The sequence below is a fragment of the Carcharhinus amblyrhynchos genome, chromosome 8, assembly GCF_965287045.1.
Source record: "Carcharhinus amblyrhynchos chromosome 8, sCarAmb.v2.hapA, whole genome shotgun sequence".
NCBI lineage: Eukaryota > Metazoa > Chordata > Chondrichthyes > Carcharhiniformes > Carcharhinidae > Carcharhinus > Carcharhinus amblyrhynchos.
In genome coordinates this window covers 51180814-51195769 of record NC_137331.1, presented here as the reverse complement: position 1 = coordinate 51195769, position 14956 = coordinate 51180814, and the positions used below count along the sequence as shown (strand labels likewise).

The window sequence follows — 14956 nt, the reverse complement described above, 5'->3', positions numbered from 1 at the left end:
CTCCAGGTAACTCGATGTCCTTTTATATCCAGAAGACACATCAGCTCAAAAATGAGTCTGAAAATAAATAAACTTTTTTATTTGAGGGATAAAAAGGAACACCGCTGCCTTACGTAAAGATCAAAAAGGGAAGTTTAGTAAGCATTTACTAAGTGGTAACTTTATTGACACAACTGCAACAAGGCAGTTTCAATTTCGGCCAAATTGACATGCGCCACATAGATTTTCACTTTTTTCAATTAAATTTGGACAGTTTCAAAATCCTTTCAGATTATGCCATATTCTAAAATAGAACCCAATGAGGAGCTAAACCTTGTCATCTTGTTTTTAGCATTAGAGCACTTGTGTCACTATGTTGTTGAATGCATAAGTTTATCTCAGTAAATGGTACAGTGGAATAATCAGGAAGCAGAGTTCAAGCAGCTTTTATTGGGCTGAAAATTCATCTGGTGAAGCAGAACTCACCAATATCTCATTTATATTGGCATTTTAATCTAGCATCACTTTAGATTAATTATAATCAGAATTGCATTTTCAATGCAAATGTATTAATCTGGATAAACTCCAGATTAATCCTGCAATACATTGATGTAATGTGTCTCTGACAGGGATTAAGGGAACAGTTTTCATAATACAGTTTACACAAGTAAGATGTAAATTTACCTTAATTATTCCAAGCAAAATTACCAACAGACATATCTTAGTTTGTGAGCAAGCATTCCTTATTCAGAAACATTAATATATTTTTATTATTTAAAAATAATTTAGGCATGTGCTAAGAAGTGAAACATTAATTCTTGATGCATTGAATTAAAACTAAGACATCAAGGACACAGAACTTATGAAGACAAATCTAATTTTTTTCCCTAAGTTTCTTTGTGGCCAATCAAAGGCTTTGTAAAATACTGTTAAAAATATTCTCATCCAACTGTAGGCATGCTAGTGCAAAGTTTGAGCTTTGGGCTTGACGCATGACTTAGTTTGACATTAAAATGCTGCCATTTGAACCATGGGTCAGCAATGGTTAACCTACTTTTCCATCTCTGTATTTCATATCAATGACAAGAGATGTAAAATACAATGGAAAAGCACTACACTTGCTGTTGTATTTCACTTAACTGCAGTCGTTTAAAATTTTTGAAGCCAATAAACTAATGATGGACTGTATTAGGGAGTTAATACTAAAATTCACATTCAAACAATGTTTTGGATTTAGTATTTCTGTATTTTCGTGGATTAATAAACGTTCTGAGGATCAGAAAATCTCTATATTTTTACAGTCAGCATCTGAACTGTACGGAATGTTTAATATTTGTAGGTTAAAAACAAAAGAGCCTATTTGCATTTTTGAAAGCCAAGAATGTTGCACAAAGTATTAAATTAAAGCCTCTTTGTTGCATGAGGTAAATACTATGTAAATATGAAATTTGTGATGCTGTAAATGTAGTTAATGCATTCAGCTTGTCGGAGGCAAAGGCACTTCTCTTCTGGGTTGAAGTATTCCAAACATCATCACTCACAAGATTCAAAATAATATTTTAATATTCAGATTTTAAAATATTCTTAGCTGTCTTATAATTAAGTTGCAAGGAGGCGTGGTTTTGATATATTAACTATACATTGTGCTGTCAATTGTATCTATAAGTTCATGATTATGTTAATAATGGGTCAGTATTACAAAACGGTAGTAATAAGCAAATCTTAATATGATTTTCAAAAATGTACCTAAGGGCAGTGGTAATGTCACCCTTGAACAGAAGTAACTAACAGTCCTGTACTTCTGTTTCATATCTTCAGTTCTTTGCTTCAGGAGTGTTTTAGCCAAGTGGCCCCCAGATTGTTCTTTCTCATTTGTCTTCTCTCTTTTAGGTACTTAAAGAGATTGTTTGATTCTCTCACTTTGGATGCTCTCATCATCTGTTCAGCAATAATCCTGTTAGAAACACTTTGCATTGGTTTCCAGATACTATATTAGGATTATTTGGTCCTTTGTATCACTGAGCATTTTAATGCTTGTGGCTATTCCAGCACCGATTATTACTCAGAAGAAAAAGCTCAAACAATGATAGTTGAGATGTTGGACATAAGTCACAGAAATAATTTAAGGAGTAAGCATTTGGATATAAGATGTAATAGACGAATGTGTTTTATTTGTGCCCACAAGATAACAATTGGAACTGTATACTAACTAGATGATTCTACGTTAATAGTGCCACATTATCTTCAAGTAGATAAGCAATGTCAGGGCTATTTTTGATAATCAAATCTCTCAGACAGCAGCAATCAGCAACCAGGTTAATTGCCTGACTTGTAGACTGGATTCTTGCTGTGCAAATATCACACAGTGCATTTTGTTTTGTTGTAATTGACCAAGCAACCAGGATCATGAAGAACCTGTGTCAATCTGAGAAATATCATGTGGCAGCTACTTAGAATAGTGCATTATTGTTAGAGGTGAAAATAAAATGAGGTCAGAATACATACATAAGCAGAAACAATTTTGTGTTAAGGAATGTGACAGCAAGCTCTAAAGCTGAGTATTAACCATAATGTTAATAAAAATTAAATGTCAGCCATAAATGTAATATGCACTGCTTAAGGACTTGCTTGTCAAAAGATAGCATTTATGAAGTAAAAGTATTTGTCTGCAGACAAAAAGATAGGTATGATTTTTTTCTCTACTAATGATAGCTCTTGTCATGAAGACCTTTCTAAGAACATGCAATTGGAATAATTTAGATATATTAGGATTTACATAGTGTCATCTGTTTAAAATGGCTTCACTCTCCTGTGTTTCATTTAAATTTATTGTGTGTTCATCGCATAGTATATTCTTTTTATATCCATATTTATATATATTTTATATTGGTATCTGGTGCCTATCGATTGTTCATATTCATTGCATTACGGGATGCAGTTGTCCACTGATGCTGTTCCCAGCTTCACAATAATTGAGTTTCAAACTGGCTGGAAGGTGGTGAACATTGAAAGTTAAAATTAAAAGTGCTTATAATAAAAAGCTGAAGAAAATATCAGATGCTGAGCAGGGATGAGATTGTAAAGGTTGGTAAATGAGCTTTTCTGTTTGCCATGAGATGTATGTGACATGCCTACCCAACATCGGTGTAATATCCAGATTCAAATAAAAGATTATCCAGCAATTTGATTTTGGAAAGAATACTATGATAGGCTGTAAGATCAGCATTGCACTCTTGAAACTAATGTGCTTTTTTTTCTATTTTGTGCCAAAAAGCAGGCTAGAGATTCATTCCAGGTATTTGTATTGTAGGGCGGTACAGTGGCACAGTGGATAGCATTGCTGCCTCACAGCCCCAGGGACCCAGGTTCAATTCCTGGTTTGGGTTATTATCTGAGCAGAGTCTACACATCCTCCCTGTGTCTACGTGGGTTTCCTCTGGGTGCCCCCACAGTCTGAAAGGTGTGCAGGTTAGGTGCATTGGTCATGCTAAATTCTCCCTCTGTGTACCCGAACAGGCATCAGAGTGTTTCACAGTAACTTCATTGCAGCGTTAATGTAAGCCTACTTGTGATACTAATAATAAACATAAACTTATCACAGGTAGCACAGATTTACCATATATACGGTAGCATACTGGGTATGTTATGTGACCAGTGAGTCGAAGCCTAGATAAATGATACGAGACATAAGTTAAAATCCCACCATAGCAATTAGGAAATTTAAATTCATATCAGAATAATCTGAAATAAAAAGCTTAGATCCTTGCTCATGATCGTTGAAATATCAAATCGTTGTAAAATCCATCTGGTTCAGTAATGTTCTTCAGGGAAGGAAATTGGCCTTCCTTTCCTGGTCTGACCTATATGTGATTGCAAACCCACTGCAAAATAGAATCTGGCACTCAGCCAAATCTCCGTTCACTGCAGCGGGATGGGAAAATCCTGCCGTCGTGAATGGCCATAACATTCCGGCCAAAGTCTCACCTTCACACTGAGAATACCCTCTCTCAGGTTAGGAGGCACCTCTGCTGGACTAGAGGAAAGTTTCAGAACAGAGATAAGCAGCTCAAAACTGAGCATCTCTGAGGCAGTGTGGACCCTCATCATTAACAGAATTGTATTCCACCATAATCTGTAACCTCATTGCCCAGTGTAGAACTCCCTCTACTTTTGCTAGGGGGAGCAACTGTGGTTCAATAAAAAATGCAAAAGAGCGTGCCAGGAGCAGCATTTTGCTCAGCTAAAAATGAGATGTCACCCTGGTGAAGCTACAGTATAGGACTGCATGCCTGCTGCAGTCAGAGCTAAACAATCTCACAATCAACAATCAGATCAAAGCTTTGCAGTCCTGCGACATCCAACTGTAAATGGTGATCGATAATTTAAAAATTAATGTGTGGAGGAATCTCCATGAACATCGCCATCCTCAATGATAGCAGAGTCCAACGCACAAGTGCAAAATACAACTGAAGCGCAAGTTCCGAGTGGATAATTCATTCCAACCTCATCCTCGAGTCCCCACTATGGTTGATGCCAGTCATCAGCCAATTTGATTAATTCCACAGGATATTATGAAACAGCTGAGCATACTGGATACAGAACAAGCTAGGACTCTATCAGCATGCTGACTATACTTCTTAAGATATAGCTGCAGAACTAGCCATGCTCTTGTCCAAGCTATTTCAGCACGGCTACAACACTGGCATCTTCTCAAGAAGTGGAATATTGCCGAAGCATGCTCTGTGCACAAAAGCAAGACAAATCTACTCTGGCTATTTACTATGCCATTGGTCTACTCTCAGTTATCAGCACATTGATGACAGATATCACCAACAATGATGCCATTGCTCTACAATGCTCAGTTTGAGTTTCATCTGACTAACCAGCTCCAGACCTCATTACATTCTTGGTCCAAACATGGACAAGAACTGAATTTAAGAGGTGATGCAAGAGTGACTACCCTTGGCGCCAAGGCAGCTTTTGGCTGAGTGTAGCATCAAGGAATTCTGATTAAATTAAGGTCAGTGGAAATGAGGGGAAAACTCACCACTGGTTGGAGTCATACCTTGCACAAAGGAAGATGGTTATGGTTGTGGGAGGTTAATCACCTAAGCTATAATTGCAGTTCCTCAGATCATTAATAACCTTCCCTCCGTCATAATGTCAGAAGTGGGGATGATCATTGATGATTACACAAATGTTCAGTTACATTTGCAGCTTCTTAGATAATGAAGCAGTCCATGGCTGCATGCAGCAATACCTGGGCAAATTCACGCTTGGGCTGATAAGTCATAGGTCACATTGCGTCACGTGAGTGCCAGGTAATAACCATCTCCAATGAGAGAGAATAAGTATGTCTGCTTGACGTTCAAAAGCATCAGCACTATCAGATTCCCCACTATCAATATCCTGAAGATCATCATTAACTAAAAACATGTCTGAACCAGCTGCATAAATATTGCAGTGACTAGCGCAGGTCCAAGGCTGGGTTCCCGCAGTGAATAATTCATCTCCTGACTCACCAAAACCTTTGCACTATTTACAAGTCAAGAGTGTGATGGAATACCCTCATCTAACTTTGAGTACAACTCCATTAACACACAAGAAGCTCAACAATGTACGGGACAATGCAGCCTACTTGACTGGCATCCCATCCATTACCTTAAGCATTCACTCTGTCCACTCACATGACTGCACATATACCATCTACAAGATGCACTGCAGCAAATTGCCATGGATTCTTCAACAGCACTTCCCAAACTCATGATGTCAACAATCTTGAAGAGCAAGGCCGTCAAGCACTCAGGAACACAAACACCTCCTCAAAGATTCTCTCCAAGTCACATACCATTCCAACTTGGAAATACATTGTTGTTCCTTCATTGTCAATGGGTCAAAATATTAGAACTCCCGCCTTCACCACTCTGTCTCTCATAGTTCAAGAAGGCAGCTGACCATCCCCCTTTCAAGGATAATTAGGAATGTCCATTACATGCTGACCATACCATTGATGCCCATAACCCATCAATGAAAAAATAATTAAGTTTATGAGTGCAATAGCATAACCTTTGTTATTCAACTAAAAAAATTATGACCAATAGTTGGGATTTAGAAATGCACAACAGATATAAAGATTTAATACTATTTTGAACATAAAAACACATGTTATTGGGTGGGATTTTTCTCCGTCTCCACAACATGTTCTGCAGCAGTGGGATCTTGTGGTTCCATCATTGTCAATGGAGCTTCCTGTTGAACGCACCCCTCAGCAAGATTTTGGCAGCTGTTTATATATCAAACGCAGTGTTCTGAACTGAACCTGATTGAAATCCAAATTGCTGAGCTCATTAAAGTGTAGTATTGATTAATTTTCCAAGCTAACAAGAAGTTAACTAAATAGCTCAGAAGCAATTATTAAGTTTACTATATTGGCCTGTTTTTCCTATTCTTTGAGTAAACTTATGCAACACGAAGAATTTCTTGGGTTAAAATTCAATGTTATGCTCTCACTTGTTCTTTGATTCAAATATATATAAAATATTTAGACTGATGGTATTTTCTTTTAAAGTTTAAAATTCAGTATGTTTTTCATCATCATTGAACATTACTGTCACCTTGAACCAGTAATGTAGCTCTAAGTCTCACAAATTAATTTGGATAGAACAATGTTGTGCCAAGCTATGTCCAAACTCAAGATCAAGCTATCCCAGTCCCTATCATTCTGGTGTGCTCCATGTGCCTATCCAATAACCACTTGAAAGTTCCTAAAGTGTCCAACTCCTTGAAATATTATTTCCGAAAATATCAAAACTAGTTCAGTAGTGGTTTGAATTACCAAAATGTTGTACTGTCAGTGCGAGATAAGCAATTATTAAATACAGGGGTGACACATTCTTCTGTAATCTCAGCCCATAATAAGGAGTTCTGATGATTTCAGACAACAGAGTTTCTCTGTCAAACCAGTAGGAGGTGCTTAAAACCTACTATCCAGACACCAACCAGTAGAGCTTAACATCAAATAAATATTGTGAGCACTATTTATGCATTAAGATAAATTAATTTCTTGAATTCAAAGAGGAATCTTTTGATTTATTCTGCTACCTCGCTGCTGTTTTCTTCCTTTCCCCAGAAATGGCGAGTGGTGGATAAAACAGTGTGACAGGCTGGTTGCTATAATGTAGGTTAAAAAGAACTGCTTGCATTCCTGGGAATATATTTGGAAGAAAATGGCAACGTTAGAAAGCTGGCCTCTTTACATGATGAGTTGAATCTAAACAGTTTTAGAAAGTGAAGGACATAACAGGTTTCTGTTTGCTGAATTGCAGTTTACACATTAATAGACTGATAAGTCATATTTTCTTAGCAGGAACAACTGCACAATGTACAGAACCTCAAGAAAGCTCTGTAGTGGGAGACCGCCAACTGCCGCAGGGGGCAGATGATGACCTTACTTCCAGGAGACCTCGGTCAGCTGGAGGCAGCAAACCCTGCCAGGAGCAGGTGAGAGACGAAAGGGATTTTTTTATTCGTTGTCTTATTCTTCTGGTCTACTTTCTTTATCAGTTTTCCTTAATGAATTGCTCGCCAAAAAATTTTGCAGCAAATTATTTGTAAAAAGGTTCATTTAAAAATATTCAAACTGTCTAGAATTACCTTTGCTGTGTTTTGACCTGACGTTTTCTATTACAAACATCACTTAAAGGCAAATTGGCTTAATTTTTGAAATGGATATGAGAAATGCCGACAGTGTAAACAGGATCCATTTGAGAGCATTGAAAATAGCGTCAGATATAAAAAAGTCTAATTTTTCACTAAAAATGGATAAAACTATTTGAAATCTTACTGTTAAAAAGGACAATGTGACTAATCAACTTTTCTTTGTTATAAAGCTGACCCTGCTGACATGAAGGAATAAAATTGTACCTGGGAATTCAATAGTTGTTTTTGGGAATAAATGTTGTATTTGGGAATAAACATTATATTCAATTTAACTTCATGTTTTATAAATGTAATTTCTCATGCAAAATGAAATGATATGGCATTCTTAAAAAGCAGAACAGAGAAACCTTGCGTGCTATATACCACCAGGTTTTAATATAAATTTTACTAAATATTCTTTGGTTACAGCTGTACCAGTGCCCCTACTGCAATTATAACAGTAAGGATGGAAACAGGATCCAGATGCATGTCATGTCCCAGCATTCCATGCAGCCAGTCATCTGCTGCCCTCTCTGTCAGGATGTGCTCAGCAACAAGATTCATCTACAGCTCCACCTGACCCACTTGCACAGTGTGGCACCTGATTGTGTGGAGAAGCTACTTATGACTGTAAGCGGTTTAAAACGTATCTCAGTCAAGGAGTTTTTTTGGTTTCAGAACTGGAAATTGAAATGCATCATTATTTGAAATATAAGCTGGAGAGCTTATTGCCCTTTTCAGAACAAAATGTATTCCCATCGTGATTTATGCTGTAAGATAATTACTAATTTACTATTAGATGAACTGCGCTGCCTCTTAAGCATAATACATTATGAGGGGTTGACACACTGGTCCACATTTTCTCATTTAGAAATAAAATAGCAATGGGTGTAGTGTTGTTATATATTCTTGTGTGTTAGGAATTAACATTCTGATTTCTACACGCTACATAGCTTTTTAAGACTATTCTAATGAATTTGAAAAGAAAATGCATTCATCAGAGAAAGCAAACAAAACCCATCATGCAGTTACTGAAGAAACAGATTAAAAGTCACCTGAGAAATAAGCAGAATTTTAAGAATAGCAGTAATACAGATTTGTGAGTACAAGTGGCTATTTAAAATTCAGTTGGAGATAACTCTAATGAGCATTAAAAAAGATAAAATGTCAATAGAAACTAAGTTATAGACAGCAGCAAGAGGGATTTACTAAGGAAATGCGCTCTGAAGTTGCAAAAGAACTATTTATGTGGAAGTGTAGAGAAAGGAATAAGGGGAAGTAATAGATGTGTGGTGTGAATTATTTAGGTGTCATTCGTGTTTCAGCAACACCAGTATAACCTCCAAGTGAGATTGTGTGGCTTCAAATCTCACTTCAGAGCTGAGCACATAATCCGGTCTGACGTTCAATACTAGTCCAGTGCTGAGAGCCAACTGTTGTGAAAATGCTGAAGAGCATTGAAGTCCATGTGTGCACAAGAATTAGGAGCAGGGGTAGGCCATTCGGCCCTTTGAGCCTGCTCCTGCAATCAGTAAGATCATGGCTGATCAGATTGTGGTTTCAACTCCACTTTCCTGTCTGACCCTCAGTAACCTTTGACCCCCTCGTCAATCAAAAATCTAACTCGGCCTTGAATGTATTCAGTGTCCCAGCCTGCACTGCTGTCTGGGTGAGAGAATTCCACAGATCGGCTGAGAGAAACAAATTCTCCTCATCCTGGCCTTAAATAGGAGAATCCTAATTTTTAAACTGTGCTCCTAGTTCTAGACTGCTCAAGAAGGGAAAACATCCTCTCAGCATCCACCTTGTCTGGATCCTATAGGCTTCAATAAGATCACTCCTCATTCTCCTAAGCTCCAATGAGTATAGGCCTTTCCTCAGAAACTAACCCCGTCATCCCAGGAATCAGACAACTACATCCTAAAGTCCTCAAGAAGTTTGTGCTTTTAGAAGTTTCCTATGGCTGCATTTTATGGCTGCAAATCAGGTGAGGCATCCCCTCCACTGAAGTAAAATATGGCATGATGATGTTGGGTCAACAATCTGACATTGTCCCGCCAAGTCTCTGACAACTTGGAAGGTGATTGGGTTCCGAAACTGGAAATCCACTTGATCTATTGGTGTGGGGAGAGTGGAAAGCAATTAACAAGCTGTTGAGTTTGAAAGCCAATCAACTGCAATTGTTCATTTCCTACTCTATTTATTACCAATTTTACTGGAAACATGTTAGGCATGAGTTATCATGATGTAGAGATGCACGATGCAGAGATATAGGTGTGAGTTATGCCAGGTACGAGGATACAGGTGGCACCAGTGTAGATTAAAAGGCATGCAAATGTGGTAGCTTGTAACAGCAGAGTCTGCTGTTGAAGGTGGCAGGATTTGGCCTTTAGAAGACCTTTTTTGTTCTTCTTTTATTGACTGGCGGAACAATCAAGGAGAGAGTGAGAGGATAGGAGGCCTTTAAATTGGTGACTGGAAGTGGATCACAGCTTAACCCCTCTCTCGCTGGATTTCCTACCCTAGATGCCTGGTTGGGTGCAGATCTCCCTTTCACAACGCTCATTATCTGGCAGTCCCACCAGCTAGCCACTAATTGGTCGGCTGTACGTTATTCAGTATGCTGAAATGGTAGAGGTGGGAGCGCCCACATACGGAGCATTTTCTGCACATTATCAGTTTTCAGGTAATAATAGGTCAGCATGGATTTAGAAGCACCTACTGGATCCCTGAAGGAAATAGCCAGACAAGTTGGTAGACACTGTTCAGACAATTTACTTGGATTTTCAGAAGATTAGATCTGGGAATTTCCTCATAACTCTTTCCTTAGCTTTACCAGCGGGAAACGCCAGAAACAGCCCTAAGAAAAGCAATAGCAAATTAACTGGCCAATTAAGAATTCACCAATAACAACTGAAAGTGAGAGATAGCCTTGGCCTTGAGGGCAGTGACTCATGGGCCTGGATTCTCATGCATCTGTCCATGCCAGCACAAAGACAAGGGAGTTTTAAAAATGGCAGGTGGGACCCAATTTGGGATTCACACTCCATTTCCCTGTGTGGGCATTTTTCTGGTGCCAGGAGAAATCTGCAGGTAGCAAGCCTGCACTTAGCCAACCTACCCTTGTCTACATCATTGCAGGATGGGTATTTTAGAACCTCAGTGCTACTTTCAAGGAGTAGGGCAAGTTTTTGGAGGACTCCTGCACCTCAGGAGTCGTGAACCCTTTGGGACCCTTCTGACAAGTAAGGTTAAAAGGTGTCGTCGCCCATACGAACCCTGCCGCCCCTGCTCCCAGGCCATGCCACATTGCAGTATGATTACTTCTGTTTCATTCGCATGGATCAACCTAAGTTCAGAGGGGGATGATAAGAATAACTGCAGGTCTAAATGGTTCCTAGTTAAGAAGAGAAAATCACAGAAGTTCTTTACTTAGATGAAAATTGATGAAACATATGATCTAGTATCTTAAAATACCAAGTAGCATAGGTAATGATTTAAGATTGGTACTTGGACTCTAACTTGTATTGAAAGTGCCAATCAAGAGAATGGATGCAAGACCTCTAGCAAGACTAGAGATTATAAAAATACCGCAGATGATAGAAATCTGAGATAAAAATAGAAAACACTCGGCAGGCCAGGTAGCACTACTGGGGAGAGGAATAGAGTTAATGTTTAAGGTAGATAATTTTTCATAAGAACATTAAGGATATTTGTTGCTGCAGTTATTGATATGTGGATTATAATCCCACAAAAATAAAATTGACAATTTATTTTACCCAGAAATTTTGTAGGTTAATTAACGACATCCAACATAGATTTGTTGATGGAAAATTACATATGACAAAATAGAGTTTTTGAATAAAAGTAATAGAAAGGATTGATGAAGGTAGTGTCATTCATGTCCTGTGTGTGGACTATCAAAAGGTGTTTAATAAAATGCCACTTTAGTAGTCTCATTAGTGAAATGAAAGCCATGGAATAAAGGGACACTGGCAACATGGATAAGTGACAGAAAGTGGAGAAAATTGATAACCAGCTGTTTGTCAGACTGGAGTATGTCTGTGAGGAACTACAGCCAAGTTTCAGACCACAGCTGACTGCTACTGTGTCTGTGCATGTGCAAGCTGTATGTGGCACAATACAGCAAATGATACAGCGCTGCATCTACACTCCCATTGACCTAAAGACTGACAGGTTCCAACAGTCTTTACAAAGTAGGTCTTCCAGGTTTCACAGAAATGACTGGGGCCATTTCAGCAAGTACACCCATACAACTGAGTTGGATCTTAATCTAGTTACGATTTCTTTTAAGGGGGAGAAATGAAGCATGGCATGCTGTGATCAGCAAGATTTTTACAAAACTTTGCCACATATCTATAAGTCAAACATTTAGACCTTGAAGTAATGGGACTCGGATCTTCTGACACAATGTCCTTCAATATAAAGAATCCCAATAAGCAAAGAATTTGCCATAGAAAACCATATTAGCTCTCTGTACAGCTGCTGCATGCTAGGTATGAGCAGAAGGATATGCAATGTCTCATGGTCAGGCTGGTATGCCTAGTATCGCTCTACAGATACCAGGCATGGCAGCCTGATCTCTAGCTCTGAGCACGTCAATTCAGAGAATCTGTATGGATAATCCCTGCACTAACACCAAATGGGGCTATTTCATACCACAACTCACCTGCTTCTACTCCTTCCCTGCTTCCTGCTTTCTGGACAACACGATGATCGACAACAATGAGAGTAGTTGGGTCTAGATAACTCCCACTCCACTTCCTTATCTGACCACCATCTACCTTGAAGTACAAACAGGAGATCAAAATTGATTCTTACCTGTTATGACAATTAGTGTTTTTATTTGAAATATTAAATAAAATGCAGCACACAGAAAATGTTTTGGTTATTGGCTTACCCAAAGGTAGGGCAAGTAGAAATTCCTTCACCTATTCATCAATCCCATTAGCAAGATTCCTTTTCACCGTAAGTTTATTTTTAATAAATGAAATGCTTTGAATGAATTCCAGCAGAAAGTGTCATCTGAACAAAATGTATTTTGTTTCAATAATAAATGCAGTCATTGTAAGAAAGATTTGTATTAGAGTTTCTTCATTTGCTTCTTCCAAAGGTGTCTGTTCCAGATGGGATGAACTCCACCAGCATACTGCCTTCAACTGGCTCTGAAAAAATGCAATGCTTCCTTAGCAATACTGCAACTGTAACTACAGAGGAATCATGCAAATTATCCGGTAAGCCTTCAGGGAAATGATAATTGGCCTTGTAAAGATTGTATTGTTTGTGTGAGAATAGTTGAACAATTAACTTATTTGGCAAATTTGAAATTTGAATACTAGACATTATTTGCCCTGACTGCCAAATGCGCCAAATGTGCTCCAGCAACATGTTTACACTGGGAAGAGTTGGGCTTTGCTGCAGAAGTGGATGTACTTTCTCAACACTAGCAACAAAGTGTGTACTTATCTATTCACAACGGGTTCCACTCACTGCAAGAATGCAAGCAAGACAGTTCGGTTCAAAGCACAGTCAAAGCCTTTGTGGTATTCTGGACCATTCTTTTTAATAATTACTTTGTCAAAATGTTCCCATTTTATCAACGTCTAGAGCATTTCTAATAGTCTACTAAATGCTCCAGAGTCTCTGTGATTTGTTAAGCGTACAAAATTGAAGTGTACAAAAATCACCTTTCTATATTTCCCATACCTGCCAAAGATGTTTGTTTCCATACCATTTCTGTTTCCATTCCTTTGAGAGGCTTTGAGACTGAGGATGTATAGTGTATCCATAAAACAAAACATTGACACTGTAGTTGGCAGAGCTCCACTAGGTATTGGAAGAGAGTGTTTGATGTGAATGTGAAATGTATTGATTAATAGCTGAAAGATTATAATTTGGACTTTGTCGTGAAGTTGGAGAAGCCCACGAATAATGTTCAGGTTGTGAATCTGAAAGTAATTGTTCTCAAATAATTCTGATTGAACCAGTAAATTCTTCAATAAGAATCCAGACAGATTTCTAGCATTAGAATGACGATGGATACTTCCAGAATCCCTCTGACTTCTTGTAGTGGTGAGTGGAACTTGTGCTGGGATCAATATAAAATATTCACTTCTAATTTCCACTGTTGGTTTCACAAGCTATTCTTTCTCAGTTGAACAGGCTTGTATTAGTATCTGTGTTTGAAAAGTTGAATTTTTCTTTACTTGTTGAGCTATTGAGTTGTGTTGGTGGTCACTTAGCTTCCCTTTGCAAGTAGTACATTTCAGTGAGAAGCCACTGAATTGGTATGTCAGGACATTAGAAGGCTTTGAAATAAAATAAGGAATACAAGTTGGGGGAGTGGAAGGGGGGCAGGAAATGAGGATTTATCTTTGTGGAAAATCAAACATATGCATTTGATGCTATGCCCATTTTACAAAGTTCATTTCTAATTAATCAATTGTCAATCAAATTGACATAGAAAATGTATTACATCATCAAAGATGTCCCAAACCTCATATCCAATTGATTAATTAGAAATGGACTTTGTAAAATGGGCAGAGCATCAAATGCATATGTTTGATTTTGAGTTAGAATGTCAAAGGATAAAACCACACTTGAGGATTTGAGTATTACAATTTAACCTGATAACCTACACAGTGGCAAGATGGTTAGCACTGCTGCCTCACAGTGCCAGGGACCCCATTTGATACCAGCCTTGGGTGAATGTCTGTGTGGAGGTTGTACATTTTCTCCGTGTCTGCATGGGTTTCCTTTGGGTACTCCAATTTCCTTGCACAGTCTAAAGACGTGCAGGTCAGATGGATTGACCATACTAATTTGCCTCTTGCTGTCAAAGATGTGTGGAAGGTAGATTAGACATGGTAAATGCATGAGGTTATGGGGATAGGGTGGGCTGATGGATGGGCCTGAGTAAGATGCACTTTCGGAGACTCAGTGCAAACTCGCTGGGTTGATTGGCCTCCTTCTGTACTGTAATGATCCTGTGATTACTGTGAATTACTTGGAGAGCGCTGAGTTTTGGTTGAGACTTTAAACTGAGACTTTGGTAGACATGAAATGCCTAGTGTAGTTTATTATCCCAGCTCTGGATTCAGAATTTGGGGCATAACCTGGTTCTCCAAGTTTCCACCTCATTAACAGTGACCTGTAAATGCTTACCTTGGGTGCAAAAGCTGGAACTTCCTCTATTCGCACTGTGTTTTAGCAACAGTTTGGGGGAATGTCTGAGGAAATTTTTAAACCAGGCTAATAA

General features: G+C 38.5%; 1 protein-coding gene across 2 annotated transcripts in view; it reads left to right on the top strand.

Moving 5' to 3' along the window:
• zfhx4 (zinc finger homeobox 4) overlaps window positions 1-14956 on the top strand; it is a 240648-nt gene that overhangs the window by 199583 nt on the left and 26109 nt on the right. Inside the window, exons 6-8 of one of the 2 annotated variants that reach the window (XM_080194061.1) lie at window positions 7346-7479; window positions 8107-8307; window positions 12812-12932. In XM_080194061.1, coding sequence (XP_080050187.1) covers window positions 7346-7479; window positions 8107-8307; window positions 12812-12932 — 456 coding nt within the window. Of the gene's footprint in view, window positions 1-7342; window positions 7480-8106; window positions 8308-12811; window positions 12933-14956 lie in introns of both variants that reach the window. The other variant, XM_080194060.1, reaches the window with a different exon arrangement.